This window comes from Dermacentor albipictus, chromosome 2 (genome assembly GCF_038994185.2).
Source record: "Dermacentor albipictus isolate Rhodes 1998 colony chromosome 2, USDA_Dalb.pri_finalv2, whole genome shotgun sequence".
Lineage (NCBI taxonomy): Eukaryota > Metazoa > Arthropoda > Arachnida > Ixodida > Ixodidae > Dermacentor > Dermacentor albipictus.
The window spans coordinates 81,505,282-81,523,754 of NC_091822.1; the positions used below are offsets into that span (position 1 = coordinate 81,505,282).

At 47.1% G+C, this 18,473-nt stretch overlaps 1 protein-coding gene across 1 annotated transcript in view; it reads right to left on the bottom strand.

Moving 5' to 3' along the window:
• The window catches only part of LOC135896088 (nose resistant to fluoxetine protein 6-like), a 65,120-nt gene extending 49,529 nt beyond the window's left edge, over positions 1–15,591 (bottom strand). Inside the window, exons 1-3 of the mRNA XM_065424419.2 lie at positions 15,483–15,591; positions 12,677–12,977; positions 2,435–2,655 (exon numbers count right to left, since the gene is read on the bottom strand). Coding sequence (XP_065280491.1) covers positions 2,435–2,655; positions 12,677–12,932 — 477 coding nt within the window. The 5' untranslated portion in view covers positions 12,933–12,977; positions 15,483–15,591. The remainder of the gene's footprint in view (positions 1–2,434; positions 2,656–12,676; positions 12,978–15,482) is intronic.
• Between the last annotated feature and the right edge of the window lie 2,882 nt (positions 15,592–18,473).

Consider the following 18,473-nt stretch of genomic DNA (forward strand, 5'->3'; position numbering starts at 1 on the left):
GGAAGATGACCAGCGTGCAGAAAAAAGCCAGCAGCACTGGAAAATCTGAAGTTTCGAATCCCTTCTTCTCGTTGTCGCTCGAAGTCTTCCTCGCGCGCCGCGGCGCCTCGAGGAGAGCACCGGACATCATCGCAATCGGCGAAATGGTTTACGATGGTCTTAAATGAGCTAAATGATCAATAGGTTTCGAGGCACGCACAGAAGGAGTCAACACCGAGTGCGGCAAAGGCAGCTTAGTTACGACCTGGTGCGTCCGGGGAGCTTTCCCATCGCGTACGTTGCGCTGCTGCGCCCGAGGTCGCGGGTTCGATGACGGCCGCAGCTTCCGTGTTCCACGGGTGGCGGAATGCAAGAACGCACGCTCGTGTGCCGTGCTTTAAACAACCACGTGGTGATCAGAATGAATCCGGAGTCACCTACTACGGCCTGCAGCATGCTTCTTAATCACGTCGTGATTTTGGCACCGCATAATTTATTTATGTTTAACTCCAGAACTTTTTTTTTTACATTCAGTCAACTATTAGTAGATCCTATCATGTGCTATACTCAAGGAATGAAACGCGAAAAGATAGCTTTAACGTTGAACGCCTCCCATGTGGAATTAGTCTAGACTGCCCCGTAATGTCGCTCCGAAGCTGGGGCCGAATTCACAAAGCTTTTTGTGTCTAAGCGATCATTTTTATTATGCGGCCGCTTTCGTTAATAGTATGTCCAGCATGACTATTGGCTGAAAGTCTCTTTTACGAACAACTCTAGAGTAAGAAGTTATCATGAAAACGGGCCCTAGGGTGCTATGCAGGGTGCCCCGAATTTCTCGCTCGCCTGAGTTCGCTCGATGAACAGTCAGTGAACAGAGATAGCGCGGAACGCGCGAGTGCAGCACAGAATGAAATGTTGAACTAAAGCCACATATGTCAAACCGAGTACACACTGCGCACACCGCTTTCTCGTTGCAAGCACAGAAGACTGGGCAATGTTACGCGCCAGCGCCGCTTATCGTTATCAAAGCAATATCTCAATACCCTGATTGTCCTGCAATACCGCAACGCCTTTATGAGACGCGTCACGGACGTATTTCCTCTTTCCGACATTATGTGTCCATCCACCATCGAAAGCGAACAGCGCAGGCGTGGCGCATTCTCAGGCCAACACTTTCCCATCTTTAGAGTGCGTTAAAATTCAAACAAATTCTATAACTTATTTTCACAAAACGATCACCGCCACTACCACTATCATCATCATCATCATCATCATCATCCGCACATTTTATGTCCATTGCAGGACGAAGCGCAGCAGTGCAGCACAGCAACGCACACCTGCGATCTCCAATTACTCCGGCCCTGCGACAACCGATTCCAGCTAGCGCCTGCGAATTTCTTAATTTCATCAGCCCACCTAGTCTTCTGCCGTCCTCGACTGCGCTTCCCTTCTCTTGGCACCCATTCTGTAACCCTAATGGTCCACCGGTTATCTAACCTACGTATTACATGACCTGCGCAGCTCCGTTTTTTTTTCTTTTAATGTCAATTAGAATATCGGCTATCCCCATTTGCTCTGTCATCCACACCGCTCTCTTCCTCTCTCTTAACGTTACGCCTAACATTCTTCGTTCCATCGCTCTTTGCGCGGTCCTTAACTTGTTTTCGAGCTTCTTTGTAGGTCTCCAAGTTTCTGCCCCATATTTTAGCACCGAGAACGTATTGATTGTACACCTTTCTTTTCAATGATAATGGTAAGCTTCCAGTCAGGATCTCACAATGTTTGCCGTATGCGCTCCAACCCATTTTTATTCTTCTGTAAGTTTCCTTCCGATTATCAGGGTCTGCTGTGGATAATTGACCTAGGTAAATGTACTCCTTCACAGAAAGGCTGACTGGCGATCCGGAACTCTATAAACAAATAAAAGAAGGCACCGACAGTTTGACCACGTGACTCCATCTTTATCGGCCACCCATGAGGTAACGCCAAAGTGATGATAACCAAGGAGTGAATCTAGATAAGCCAGTGAAAAAGTAGGTATTCCGAGGGTTACATTTTGTGCCTTTATGCTATTAGCTCAGTAATCTGACTGCGTAGCCAGAGCTCACGGAGATCCAGATCTTAGCCAAACTCTGCCCTTCCTGCATAGTACCCCTTATTACTAAAGATTATGCGGACTCTTATAATTGTCCGAGCCGGAATTACACCGATGTCACACGAACTTAAGATGGCGGAAACGAAAGTATGCGGATTAGTTTGCCCTGAATGAACGCATTCCACTATGTGAGTATGAGGACGTACACGCTGCTCACGAGCAAGAAAACACAAATAAACATGGCATCAGATGAAAATATATGCGCGGCAAATTGGGGACCCACGCTCCCTCCTGCGCAACACAAAGGCGGCAAACTCGTCCTTTATACACTCCGCTGTATGCGTGCAAATTCATTCGTACCTTGACGACAGAGTAGCGCGTCAGCTGTTCGATGAGCTTGTCCATTGCCCGCGACTGCTTCGGCTTGAGAAACACGCTGCAGTACTGGCCACGGGAGGAAAACGCTTGCGACTGCCCGGCGATCGCCTCGAGTCTCGAGGAGAGGCATTCGTCGTAAGCGCCCAGGTCCCCCGTGGTGCCTTCCAGGATGCCAGAAGGAAACTTTCCTGTGGCGTCGAGGACTGCACATGCGCAGACAGCACAGCAATGCGTATTTAGAGAAACGCGTAGCACTGACGTTGCAGTGTGCAGGAAACCGTTTGATCGTTTCTACAGCGAAGCTATATAGCTGTTTGAAGGGGAGTTTCGCAGTAGTCTTCGTGGCGGCAGTCAAGGCCAGCGTGCATCGACGTCCAATGTCAAAGTACCGCCAGCAACGCAACCTGCTTCGGAGTAATGAATTTTTGCTTTGAAATTACCGTAATTTACTTTAAAGTAAAGGTTCCCTGCGTATAGCTCACTCAAATATAGACCACTTCGCTGCGTGGTTTATTTTAGCCAGTAATCCGTAATTTTAGTTTTTCACGCATCATATCAGCGGTTCCACATTGGAGGTTAGGCATAGAAGCTTCCACGGCTACAGTTGTTAAAGCTGAACAGGAGAGGACTTTGATGTTTCTAAACGACGAACAAATACAATTTGTGCTAAATATAGCACGACAGTCTTGCATCACGTAGAGTCATAGGTCGGCAAAATAAACGGTACTCATTCAGACTCACTAAAACATTATATTGTTTGCTTAGGGCTATCTGGGACTCAGACAGTGGGGGAGCCAAAACGATAAAAAACAATTTAGAACCTTTTTTGTTGGTGTCCTGACCCGTCCTTTAAACATGTATCATCCTGACCAGACGGACTTCTGTTACACCACTAGACTTCACAGCATAGATTAATTGCATGTGCCCGGGTGTTTCGCAAGGAGGCTTCCCCAGTTGCCTTCCAAACCTGCTTCCAGCGCTTCACTGAGGCGCTAATAGTAGGAAAACACAAAGCAGTGGAGGTACATGGAGGGCACAGGGGTTGAAGCGCGGCGCCTTGAGTCTCGACTTAGCGGCGACAACTCGTGTTGCCTGAACTGCGATAAGGATGGTTTTAAAGTTGTAGAGCGTGTTTAGCAGAGAAGGAGCAAGGGGCACGGGGGTACCAGTGTGCCGCGGAGCCGGACTAGCGAACGACGGCCGCGTATTCCCATCCCTGATAATTACTCCACTCGTGCAACGTACACTACGCACCGCATCACGCTGCCGCCGTAGCACTGATTTTAGGGATGTGTTTTCAGGTCGGCAAAATAAGCAGAACTCACTCAGATTCATTACAATGTACAGTCGACATTCCTTCATTAGAACACCTGTATAACGAAGTGTTTGAGGTCAGCGAAATCATTCGTTACACAGGTCAATTCGTTGTAACTGTCGCACACCGCACAGTTCACAATAGAACCGGAACAACATTATTCCTTACTTATACAGGTCATTTCATTGTGTAGGCATTTCTTGAAGAAGCACTCGACTGTACATAGTTTGCTTGGGGCCTCACTCGGACTCATACTAAATAAAATTCAACACAGCGGGGCTCACTGGGACTGAAACTCACCAGAGTTCTACTCAGCGGGGCTCACTCAGACAGAAACTCACCAAAAGTATGCTTAGTGGGACTCACTCGGACTGAAATTCACCAAAATTCTACTCAGCGGTGCTCACTCGCACAGAAACTCACCAAAATTATGCTCAGCGGGGCTCACTCGGACATAAACTCACCAGAATTCTACTCCGCGGGGCTATTTCGGACTGAAACTCACCAGAATCCTACTCAGCGGCGCTCACTCGGACTGAAACTCACCAAAATTCTATTCAGAGGGGCTCGCTCGGACTGAAATTCACTAGAATTCTACTCAGCAGGGCTGACTCGCACAGAAACTCACCAAAATTATGCTCAGCGGGTCTCACTCTGACGGAAGTTCACCAAAATTCTACTCAGCGGGGCTCACTCGGACTGAAATTTATCAAAATTCTACTCAGCGGGGCTCACTAAGGCAGATACACCAAAATTGTGCTCAGCGGGGTTCACTCGGACTGAAATTCACCAAAAATCTACTCAGTGGGGCTCACTCAGGCTGAAACTCACCAAAATTGTATTTAGCGGGGCTCACTCGGACTACCAAAATTCTACTCAGCGGGCCTCACTCGGACTACCAAAATTCTACTCAACCGGTCTCACTCACTGACGGGTCGGTCTTAGACTCGCGAGCGAGTTTGCTGACCTATTCGTGGCGCAATCATCCGCTCACTAAGCACAAAAAAGTCCAAAACACGAACATCCTGCCCCGTGAAAGATTTGAAAACCGAGGAGCATTGTAATCTGCCGGTTAACGCCAAAGGTACGCTGAACCATGGCGCGCAACAAAAAGCACATGTCCCATGCCGTTAAGCGCCGCTGTTGCCGAGCGCTGAGATGGTGGCGGCATTCATATTAGCGACAGCAGTGCTATTGTTACCAGACACCGTACAGTAATAAATTCGCTGATTTTCCTATTTTCTCTTCTCGAGGACGCCGTCATTGTTGCTCTACGCTTGTATCCTGGCGTGTCTGTTTTAGGGTTTATCTATAAAAGGAGTGAGAGAACGGCGACTCCATTGCCCTCCGGAAAACGCGATGTGTCACGGTGTTGGGCATCATGTTCAACGGTTAGAAAACATTCGATTAGCAAAATTGGCGTTTTCGCAGAGCGAGCTGCGACGGAATATTTTCTGGTCGCAAATAAGACCTCGCAGTTGCATGGTCACGAAAGGACCATTCCCTTGCCGAACCGCTATTGTGGTCAATGTTTCTACTGTGCAGTTAGATGTGCTTTTTTGGCAAGGAAGAGGACATAAATGTTGTAACTGCACTCTCGATCTGGTTACTATTATGTTCCACCTCGAGTAAAAGAAAGCTTTTTTACGGAAAATTCCTAATGCATGTATATAAACGTACTACGTGCGTTCCATAGAAAATATGAAATATGTAATCGACATAAGTGTATAGTTAAGTCCATATGGTAATATCTGTTTCACTTATCATTCGTTCCTTTTATTTTTTGCCTGGGCCCACCTATCGCATCGATTGGTAGTGTTTTACCTTGACTGGCGTTCCGTTTATGATAAAATGACATCGCCTAGGCGCCACTACACTGCCCGTAAAGAGCAACGACTGTAAAATTTCATGTTTGAACACGGATATTCTTTTCACTTTTCGTATTGGCACGTGTAGTTATTTATCCTTTTCTCGAGGACTGCATTTCACCCACTAACAACTTAGTTATCGCTCAGCGCAAGACGCGCCTGCATGACTGGAACTTACTAGAATGTTATGGATGGTTTTATGCGCTGTCTGTTGTCACTGAAGCATGTGTAATCTGATTGTATGCGCGACGCCAATTGTGTATTACTTTCTGGAAGACATGCGGGCACCAGCGATTACTCTGAAAACTTCGATGACTCGTGTATAAAAGCCGACGCGCTGGACCGGCAGATGAGATTTTCGACGATCGCCGACTGTGTTCACCGCTATCGTTGTGCTTTGAGTGTGACTTGCTTTTGTGGGCACAGATTCGCACAATAAGAAGTTAGTCAAGCTATTGACAGTTTTTCTGCTGTGTTTCTTGACCGTCACTGTCTCATCACAATATTTAATAGCCAGAGAACACTTAATACAAAAGGCATGCACAACGAATGTTATGTACCGTGAGATATCTGTGGGCGGCCATTCTCAAACTTCTGAGGTATTATTTAGTCAAGAACGTACAGCTTGATATGAGAAACTTTAGTTATTGACTAGAGTAGCAGTATAACCCGTATATACGGCATGGATAAGCATATAACATACATATACCTAAATATATGCGGAAATTTACCTACGGCGACGCCGACGGCGAAAATTCGCTTGGAGTCCATACATTTGCTTTCGCAAAAATCCAGCGGCAATATAGCAGTAAACGCGAGTGAAATGCTTTAGCACTGCTACGCACCTCATTGAGGTCCTGAATCCATGATTTAAACCGCGTTCAACATATTGCAAAATGTTGTTCAGGAGCTCATTCGACACATGTCCTGTCTTTTCGAGGAGCGAAGTGCCACTGACGGTGGTCCGGAGCATCAGTTGCGACATACATACATACATACATACATACATACATACATACATACATACATACATACATACATACATACATACATACATACATACATACATACATACATACATACATACATACATACATACATACATACATACATACATACATACATACATACATACATACATACATACATACATACATACATACATACATACATACATACATACATACATACATACATACATACATACATACAGTAAGGGGGTTTATTTACAAGTAGGGATATACAACAACAGCCTTGACCCAAGAGCGTCGGTCGTTATCTCGCGTTCTCCGTACTGCCGGACTTCGTCGTCTTCTCTCAATAGTTCCTGACTCTCTTGCCCACTACATTGGCCCCGGCGGCGAAGAGGAGCCATCCTGACGGCTCAAGCCGATGCAAGCACAAGTAGGTCGTAGTCAGGCTTTAAGCGGCTCACGTGGACTGTTTCACGACCAGAGCAGCGTCTGTCGGTGGGAGGTGTCACAGGCTCGACGATGTAGTTCACCGGCGACGTGCATTGAACAATACGGTAGGGAACATGATATTTCGCTTCAAACTTGCGGGAGAGACCAGGGGTCTGGCATGGAATTGAAAACCACACGAATGAGCCGACAAGGAAGGTAGCGGTAGGTTTAGCCAGGTCGATGCGTCCTTTTTGAAGACCTTTCGTGACGGATCTAAATGAGCGCGCTAGTTGGCGGCACGCTTCGGCACATTGAGCGAGTTTTGAGGCCGGGCAGTATTCGGCTGCATCCGGGTGGTATGGAAGTACAGTATCCAGTGTGGAAGAGGGCTCACCTCCGTACAGGAGAAAGAAAGGGTAAAATCCTGTGGGGGCTGGTGTGGCTGTGCTTATTATAAGCATACATGTTATGAACGAAAACATGACGTCCCCATTAGAATAGTCGGAGGTTATGAGCATAGAAAGCATTCACTAAGTGTTTGTTAAAGCACTCCGTGAAGCCATTAGCCTACAGATGATAGCTTGAAGTGGTGCGATTAATAGTGTTGCACCGACGGAGAAGCTCTTGGACGACTTGCGAAAGAACCACACTGCCTCGGTCACTAAGCAGCCCGCGTGGCCGCGCCGTGACCATGAACGAAACTACGCAAGATTAACAAGGCAACATCACTAGCTGAAGCTTCTAGAACAGCGGCGGTTTCGGCATATCGAGTGAGATGGTCGACGGCCACAATAATCCACCGATTGCCCGCAGGGGTGGAAGGAAGAGACCCGAAGGATTCTGTCAAACGGGCGGGCTGGACACGGCAAAGGTTAGAATGGGCCAGGCGTGTGACAAGTTTTCCCAGCGTTTATAAATGTTATTTTCTGGCGTTGACGCTTAGTGCAGGAACGAATGTATAGTACTTGTATATGTACATTTCACGCCAGTAGAATCGCTGTCGAAATCTGTCATAAGTTTTCAAAATGCCAGCGTACGCGTTTTGTGGATCTGCGTGGAAGTCGGAGCGCAAATGGCGAGGTATAACAAGAAGCCACTTGCGACCATCTGGCTGATAGTTGCGGCGGTACAACATGACGTCCAGGAGCGCGTAATGAGGGACTTGGCGACGAAGGGCGCGAGGGAGCCGTGGGTATGGCGCCACTGAAGGCGTAGAGAGAACGTTGATCAACGAAGTTATCCTTGCGCTGTTCTGAAGTCATGTCAGTGTAATTGATTTTAGCGAAGGAAGTTGCGGAAAGGGCAACAGGTGCAACGTCAGAAGGCACGGGCGAGCGGGAAAGTGCTCGTTGTAAGCAGCCCAGGGCAAAATTGATGAGTGGCAGACGATATACATCTTTGCGCGTAATTTATTTAATCGGCGGTAATCGACGCAGAAGTGGATCGAGCGGTCTTTTTTATTGAAAAGACAACAGGCGACGACTGCGGACTGCAGGAGTGATGAATGATGCCGCGCTGAAGCATGTCGTCGACTTGGAGATCACACGACGTTCAACAGGGGACACGCGGCAAGGGCGCTGTCGCAGAGGCGCTTGAGAGACGGCCTCAATAGGATGGAGAACAGTGCGCGTTCGGCCTAATGACGTCCTCTGGAAATCAAACGAGCCACGAAACTGGTGTAGAAGTGCAAGAAGTTCCTCACGGTGTGCCTTTATAAGTTCGTCGTCGATGGCGGAGCCAAATATGCTTAAAGGTGGGCGATCAAGCATCCCAGTGGAAGGATTCAGGGATCTAAGTTGTAAGTTATCCGCGTTGTCAAGACAGAAGATGGAGGATGCGTCGAATGCCTGAATTGTACCAGTACACTTTCCCCGGAGTGAGGTTGAGGGAACTGGCAACGGATTCGTAAAAAACAAGGATGTAGCGCCATTGGGCATGTCGAGAACGGCAAATGGAAACACGGTATTCCTGCGATGTTGAACTGTCTCACAGGGTGTAAACCGAACTATGGAATCTCCAACACCGGCACAGGAGACGGGGCAAGGGCTGTACTACTGGGCAGTATGTTCGTGTCGTCGGCGACAAATTTGCCAACGTAGGTTGAAAAGACGCAGAACACAACGCATAGAACGCCACCTCGGCACGAGCACAGTCAATAACAGCATAACAGCGAGAGAGAAAATCCCAACCGAAGATGACATCATGCGAACAGGTCGGTAGCACAAGAAACTCAATGGGATACACAACATCTTGAATGACGAGGCGGGCTGTGCAGGCGGCTGACGGCTGAATATGGTGTGCGCTGGATGTACGGAGGGACAATCTCTTTGACGTCGTGGTAACCTTCCTAAGCAAGCGGCAAAGTTTTATGCCTATCTGTCACAGTGCGGCATTATTCGAGTCGGCGAAGCACCGATCAACGGGCGCCAAAAGGTCGTGGGAATAGGAACCGGTGAGCAAGACGGGTATTGCCGGCTGCTCGGGCATGCAGCCCAAAGAAGTCGAAGGCAAGTTTGGTTATTTTTTTATTTTGTTGTTGTTGTTGTTGTTGTTGTTGTTGTTGTTGTTGTTGTTGTTGTTGTTGTTGTTGTTGTTGGCGCGACCGTGACGCCCCCACAGCTTTTTGTAGGAACCCCTGTATATTCTCTGCCCCGCGCGTGCATTGAGAAGCTTGCTATGACGGCAGGGGTGCGAAGACCCGGAAATATGTGGTGTCTCTGTGCAATCCCGTGTTTACGAATTGCTGACAGTGCATGTGTGTCAAGGCGTTTGGCGCCGTATGACCGGCTGCTGTCGTTTCTTCTTTATTTGTCAACGGACAATAGAGGTCCCCCACGGACCCAAGGGAGTGTGTGCGTGTCTGTGTAGTGCAATGAAAGTGCGCGACCTCTAACAGCAGGGGAATCACCCGTTCCCTCGCCCCTAATTAAAAGGGGCGTGACCAAGACCTTTGGAGGAGCCGGGATACAATTCGGCGAACTTGATTAGATCATCACCAATATCTGCCGTTCCCTGGCATAGGAAACTAGGGAAAGGAGAAGTTATTTAGACGCAGGTTTAGGCCGAGCTAAGCAGTCTAGAAGCTGAACCTATGATCTGATGAGAAGCGTCGAGGCACTAGAGCCGTCCAGTATCGCCTGGGCCGCCTAGCCGCGTCTGAACTCCGAGTGGCTAGTTGACGTATAGGAGCCGATATACCAACATCTGCAACGAAGCTCACGGTAGTTTTCCTCAAGTTAGATCAACCTGCTCGAGGGACGTCGTCAGATCTAGACTCCCGGGAAACACAGCACAGCAATCGCATCCACCGCAACGATATCGGCTCGCCAGCGTTCTTAGGGGAAGCTCTGCCATCGACTCCACGCTTTATAGACTCGCTGCTGCTGCCCGGCCATGCATATGTCATCATTTGTTTTCTTTTGAACTCTGTTTAGTGGACAACCATTAGGTGTATTCGTGTGTAGTGTTAGTTTTATATCCACTAATTATTGCTCGTTGTATTTCTTTTGTCGTCGTCTTTGATCTATTATAAGCATGTGTGTGCTAGTGTTCGTGTGTCATTTTTTCAGTGTGCCATTTTTTTTTTGTGAGTCGGTAAATTATTTTTCTTTCTCTCTGCCGACTCTGACCCCTTCACTGTGTTCGCTTGAGTACAAAACTGCCAACCGGCTTGTATACCCCGTCGACGACTTCGCGCCGACGGCGAACGGGTGACAAGCCGAGACATTATCACTGAAACGGCAGCACCAGTGTCCGCAAGCTCAAGGGTACTAAAGCCATCCACAAAAACTTCGATGAGGTTTGCTAGGGAAATTCGAGGACATCAACTTTCAGTCGACGACATAGTTCGTGCCTCGGGAACTGCGGCATCTAGTCGTCCGCGTCAGAAGGGCATGGTCGACGGCGCATAGGTGACAGAGAGCGACGTCGGGGGGATTGGAATCGGTGGTTAGCTGAGGGCAGGCGTGCGGGCGAAGAGGATCGTTGTGCCGTTAAAACGTCGAGGATCGTACGCACACAGGCGTATAGCATCAGTTTGAAAAGGAGGGCGACGGCAACCGAAGCGTGCCACATGCCCTGCATAACAGCAAGAATAACATATAGCGCGATTGTCCGCAGTGCGCCATTGATTCGAAAACGTGGGGACTGATCGACTTAACGACACTGGTGGCGGCCGAACGGAACACCGAAGAATAGGTTGGTTGACGGGGCAACCGGGCAGTGACGACTTGCGCGTACGACAAGGGCGCATAATCCAGAGGTGGTGGACGAGCGAAAGGCAAAGCGTCAGTGACCTCTTCCTGTATCGCTTATCCTATGACTGGGGCCAGCTCTTGTGCCTTTGCTGGCTCGGACGTGCTCGATAAAAAGGAAAGCTGTCGGACGACCTCCTCACGCATGAACTGCTTGATCTGTATCAACAAGTTATTCTAGTCGCCCAGAGTCAAAGTCGCGATCGAGTCGTTCTGTTCCAAAAGCGTCGAGTTTGGGCGCGTTGCTTGCGCAATTCGTTTTAACTCTGGAACAAGTGACAACCTCTGTGACGGTTTGTGAGTCTACCCATGAAATGCGGCATCGGCTATTCCTTTCAGGACGTTCTTGATCTTATCCGACTCCTGCATCGACGGATTTAGACGCTTACACAAGTCGATGACGTCTTCAATATAACTGGTGAAGTTCTCCCCGGGTCGTTGAGCGTGTTCATGAAGTCGCTGTTTTGCGCGGAGCTTGCGTACCGCGGGGTGGCCGAATATTTCCGAAAAAGTTGTCTTGAACGACGCGCAGTTAATTATCTCTGCTTCGTGATTTCGAAACCAGAGACTGGTGACGCCAGTCACGCAAAAGATTACATTGGTCAATCTAGTCGCATCGTCCCATTTGGTGACTGCTGTCGCCCTCTGGTAAGTTCCCAACCAATCCTCGACGTCTTGGTCGTCAGTCCCACTGAATATCAATGGGTGAGGCTGAGGCGGTACGCCGGAACAGACGGTGACGTGAGTCTGGGAGCCTTGTGTGGTGGTTATTTCCGGCACCGCTGAGGCTGGAGGTAAGGTACGGCTTCGAAGTTCAAGGTTGGGAGACTGGGAGATCACCCCGCACCTCTCCCCAAACTGTAAGGAGGTTTATTTACAAGTAGGGCTATGCAACAACAGCCTTGGCCCAAGAACGTCGGTCGCTATTGTTGTTCTCCTGAGTGGCAGTGGCGCATACCCACAGTGGGGCATTGTTATCTCGCGCTTTCCGGGCTGCCAGACTTCGTCGTCCACTCTAAATAATTCATGGCTCTCTTGCCCACTACAATACATACATACATACATACATACATACATACATACATACATACATACATACATACATACATACATACATACATACATACATACATACATACATACATACATACATACATACATACATACATACATACATACATACATACATACATACATACATACATGCTCTTTAAGCTCTGTATCCCCGAAACCGGCTTCCAAAACTCATTCACTTTTTTCCACGAGTACTTCGACACTCCTCGTGCTAACGAATTATTAAAATTTGCGCTCTCTCCATCGACTCGTCATTGACGAGACTTCATCGCGCCCAGACCCACAGTATAGGCCCGTGCATGCGTACGTACACCTCCAGGCGGCGATGTCCATCTTGAGTATCCTCCGGGAGAAGTCCATGAGCGCCCCCGTGCACACGGCGGACACGTTGGAGCGCGCGAGGGACCGCTGCAGCACGGGCACCACGCTGGCCACCAGGCCCCGGAGGAGGGACGAAGTTGCGCCTTCGTCGTCCGCCGATGACAGACCCGGCGACGCGCTTGCCGCGTGCGCGAGCACGCTGCACACGATCGCCATGCCGCACACTGCGATGGGCGCCGAGCACATGGCTCGGCCGTGGTGGTGCGCGCTTGGGTATCGGGAGGCTGGGCGCTGTCGTGGCACAGGGTGAAACAGAAAAAGAGAAGCTAAAGTTATTCACATGCTGTGAAACGAATGCGAAATTGTACTACCAGAACTATAAGACGCACAGAATTCCGATACCCTGCCGAAAACCTATTTCCTAAGCTTACTTACGCTACCGTGGTTATTTATTTATTTACTTATGTCATATTTTATTTGCTTATGTTTGAATACTGTCAGCCCTGTACAGGGCATGTAGGGGAGTGTGAGTGAATAACAATAACGCATGTGTATATATATACCCGGTGTTCTTTTTTTTTTACCAGTTCCAAAATTTTCAAAAATTGCCTGGGCAGATAACATAACTCTAACCCTTGATCTAAATTGCTCGATGAGGCGGCCATTACTACTAGGAGAAATCAAAATGCTTCATTATATAGTAACATAATAACGCTAATTAACATTTTAATTAATTTCCTTACGACTCATATTTAAATCTACGAATTAGAGCCGCTCAGTTCGCAAGGCGTATCCACTGGAACGAATTCTCAGCACTGCACAAGTTTCGAGGTATTAGTCTTCAAAGTGTTCGACCAAATACATTGGCGTTCCAGTTACTTTTGAGAAAACGCTGTTATATGCATTGAAACACAAAAGTAACTGGAAGATCAATGCATTTGGTCGGACACATTGAAAATTAATATCTCGAAAGTGTTGCAGTCTGAGCATTCGTTGCAAGGGGATACACCTTTCGAACTCACTGGCCATAATTTGTAGATCTAGATTTGTGCCATAAAGTAATTATTCAAAATGTTAATTAGCAAAACTATGTTAATTATAGAATGAAGCATTTTTGATTTCTCGTAGTAGTAATGGCCGCCTCATCGAGTAATTAGACCAAGGGTTAGAGTTTTGTTATCTGCCACAGGGACATTTTTTTTTAATGTTGGGCCTTCTAAAGAAAAAAGAAAAAGAAAACACCCAATATATACTGCTACAATGAGAGCAACACCAATGATTGTATCCAATCAAAATGGTAGCTCTTATCTATAGTTGGCTAACAAAAACGTGTATTAGGAAAACGGAAACAGGAAAATATAAAAAAGCAATGAAAGCAGCACTATAGTACACCATAAACCAAGAAAAAAATAAAACGATGAAAGCAACAGCAAACAACAAACACAAAGAGAAAAAAACTATGACAGCTGCACCATGAAACAATTGGTTTAAACACATTGCTTGTCGAGTTGTTAAATTACAAGAGCGCCACTGATGCTGTTTATAAATGTGTCGATCGATGTGGATTATACAGCAATATCGGAGAGGAAATTACAATCACAGGTAGCTCAAGGGAAAAACTAAACGTGCAAAACAGTCAATGCGGGCAGCAGGCAGAGGGTTGAACAATGAATGGCGGTGTCTGCAGGAGCTCCAACGCGATTAAAATCAAAATAATTGGTCCAGTTGATATGGACATTTCTGCGAAGGAAACGTAATTATCATACTCTTCTTAAGACATTTTCACGCAATAACGTAGTTAATCTTTACTAGTCTGGCGCTCTTTGACCCTACTGGGCCCTTGCGCCACAAAACACTAATTTCATCATCATGTAGTTAATCTCTTCGTCTGTATATTTCCTTTTAATTATATGTAGAAGTGTTCCAGCAGCAGCCGTGGTTGCTTACTGGCTATGGTGTTCGGCTTATGCTAAGCGCGAGGTCGCGGAATCAAATCCCGCCCACGGCGGCCACATTTCGATGGGGGCGAAATGCGAAAGCACCACGGTGTACTTAGATTTAGGTGTATACGTTAAAAAACCCCAGCTGGTCGAAATTATTCCGGAGTCTTCCACTACGGCGTGCCTCATAACGAGATCGTGGTTGCGGCACGTAAAACCTCATATTTTCTTAAGTGTTCCAGGATATGTTCTTTCTGTGGAAACCTATGGCGATGCGTTAAATTGTATTTACCAAACGTGCATGTATTGTTGGTACATTACAGTCACAGACATCTTATGTCCGTCATGTGCCTTTTCCCCCTTTTTTTTCTCTTTTTATTCCGCGACGAGATACACTGAGCGAACTTGCAGCTCAACTGCCCCGTGGTCGGTGCTATTGTGCGTACGTAAACCAATACCTGCGTGTACAACGGAATTCCTATCATGGAGCCATGACTCTATAGCTGCAGGTTCAGACAGGTTCGTTAACTAAACTGCACGCTCCATACATGTGTGGAACAAAAATTAATTGAATTGAGGGATGGAAAATGTAGGACAGTATACTGCTCAATAAGTACATTATAAAGCTTAGAAGGCTAGAACGAAGCGAACAGATGTTTTCTGAGCGCGATGGAATGATTTTGCTATTACCAAGTGCTATACTTTATATTCAAGCTTAAGAAAAATCTAGTTGGAAATGACAATTTCTGTTGCGGCGGACTGTCTTGCAACGCACAGTGATTGAGTGCGACAACCGAGGCGCGTATAGCACATGACAGCCTTGACTTAAAAACGATCGGCACACTCGAACCCTCACCTGATAGGAAGTCAGGTGACAAGAAAAGACCAGATCCTTCAAAACCGCCACGCTTCCGAAACTAATGGATGGCGAGCCCTTGTACACCCAGCACAAGAACGGACATCGGCGTCACGCTTCAGCTCGGACGCGCCAGACTGTGTGCGCTGGAAAATAACGCCGCTCATCGCACGGTGGCTCCCATGCATCGCTGTGTATAGCTGGCGCCGCGCAGCTACTCAAACAGAAACCGCGTATGACCGATGACCATTCGCGACGGAGGTCCGCAGTGCGTCGAATACGTGGCAAAGGCCCGATTCTCGGCAGCGCTGTGCAAGGTCAGTCCCTGCTCAAACAAACTGAGCTTGGCTCACAAAGAATTCACTGTCAATCAATTCCTTCTAGAACAACGCGCACGAAGCACAACACCGTGCACTGAGCCACGGTAGCACAGAAGTTCAGGCGGTACTTACCTGCAGAAACTCTATATGAGCGTATGCTTGAGTTATTCTTCTGTATGCACTTAACGTATGCCGCTGAATGGTACTATTTCTCTCTCTCTCTCTCTCTTTTGTTCATAACCACGCATGCAGAGTCAGAGAAAGAGAGAATTGTCATTATTTGCTATGTTGTGCAATAGAGCATTTAAAGGGATATAGATACATTTGGAACGTGCGCTCCTTGACAGGAATTGCAACTTTCACAGTATTGCATGCACCGAAAAAACAAGAAAAGAAATATACTTATTTAGTTTTACAGTCGTCTCCGTCGGCATCACGAATTCACGGAACCACACATTTGCTACCCGATTCGAATTGGAAGAGCCAGATTTTCTTTTATGACCATTGTTACGAACGGCCCGCGGGGCCTGCCGAACTAGAGCAGAAGCGTCCGACGAAACCTGCCTGGCCCGCTGCGATGACTCACTTTGTGAAAACAACAATGGGCCGAGTCAACAGGTGAACAGCTCCACCATGTCTACTGCAGCGACTCGCTTTCTGAGAACGACAATACGACAGTCCCCAACCGAACGGCGCCGGGAAGTATACACGCAGTCGGCGGACCAGGTATTGTGAGTGGATTCGCCGTAACCATCACGGTTTGCTTGAAGCGGTGGAACTCCTGGAAGAAGGTGTTTTGCGGCGATATCTCACGGGTCTTAGAAGTCGTCAGTCAATGGACAGACGCGTCGGCCACTGACTGCAGGGTCAACTCTGCGATAAAGAGGCACCTGCTCGGGTCAAGACCTCTGTCTGCGAGGACCGTCTCACCTCGGTGTGGTCAGTAAAACCTGTGCGAAAGTGAGTGTGTAAATCCTCCCCCTCAAAGGCGGGTCGGCTACGATGACTTTGGACGCTCCAAATTGGTCGACAGTTGAACAGCCGTTTTCCCCCACCTAGGAATCTAGGGAAGACGGAGTGTTTATAAGCAGCTGTGGCGCGGCTCCTGAGTGTGCATTTCTCTTTCAGTTACGTTAGACTGATGAACTGTAACGTTCTCATGTAGATACTGTAAATAAACCTCATATTCCTCGTTTTCGTTGAGAACAAGTCTCTCCCTTCAACAACGTCCTCAGCGTGGATAAGTTGGACGACGACATGGGCCAGCTACCATCTATTTCATGCCCGACCCCAACCATTACACCGTGCAGCGCTGACAATACCGAGTGTTTTCCGGCAGCGCAAGTTAGCGGTGGCGATGAGTAAATCAGTGATAATCAATGATAAACAAAACGATATGTACGCTAAAGATACTTATAATGTCACTTTCTTAGGATACGTACTGATATTTCAGAATTATTTAAAGCCAATCAGCGTTCCAATCAGCGTTCAAAGCACGCCCACTATATATGTATCTGGAGGTCAGTAAGGACCCGCCGCGGATGTTTAGTGGCTTCTTGCGCTACCACGCACGAGGTCGCGGCATCAAATCCCGGCCGCGGTTGCTGCATTCCGATAGGGGGTAGGGGGTGGGGAAAGCAAAAACGCCCATATCCCGTGTACTGGGGGCACGTTATAGAAACCCAGGTAGTCAAAATTAATCCGGAGTCCCCCACTACGGGGTGCTTCAAAATTAAACTCGTGGTTTTGGCTCGTAAAACCCCTAGCATCCAATTCAGACTAGCGAGGGCTTCTTGAATCTCGTCTCGAACTTGCGCAGCAGCCCTGCATCGGTGCCCTACTCATTCATTTTCTCACAAGGCTTCTCTCACGCAATGTCGGATGAAGCTAAGTCAATATTCAGTTTATTTTGTGAGTTTAAGGACAAATATTTTTGAACTAAGGCTAAGTTGCAGGATTTCTGCTAAGTGAACATACGTATAGACAACTGACAGGCTTTGATTCAGCATCTACATTTGTCTTAGTATACCTTGGAAAGTTAATTAGGAAATTTTAGTTTAACAATTATCTAATCAGTGATTATCCTGTACGTACGCGTTCCCGGCACCGCTGCATATAGAACTGCCGAAAAAAAGAAAGTGCAGTCCTAAAGCAATTACGACGATTGGCGCAGTGACGTGTCGGTTTTGTAATTATTTCACTATCTATCTACATATATATATATATATATATATATCCCTTCTGTTCACTTGTGAGGAAGCTTTAGCTCCAGGACTCCCATCTAAATACATGGGAAAGGAGAAATCATTTTTCTCGGCAATGGCGACACCAAATTCGATGACAGTTGTTCATTTTAATGAAAAAAATAAATTTATTACTGTTGGTAGCGCATTTTTTATTTAGAGCGTCAATTTTTTAAATAAATATTGTTGAAACTCGCAAGACATCAGAAAACGAAACTATCAAGTTTACAACTCTAACTCAGGCTGTAAATTGCATCTAATAATACACCTAAAGCGAAAAAAAATTACCTGTTATACGTAGCTCTCAAATAGACCGCTAATATGTGAGTAGCACTTTTGTAAAACCCTTGTAAACAATGTAGCAAATTCACGTAAGATATTAATTAATGTACTAGATTTGTCCGCTTTGGATGCTCTAACCGATTGAG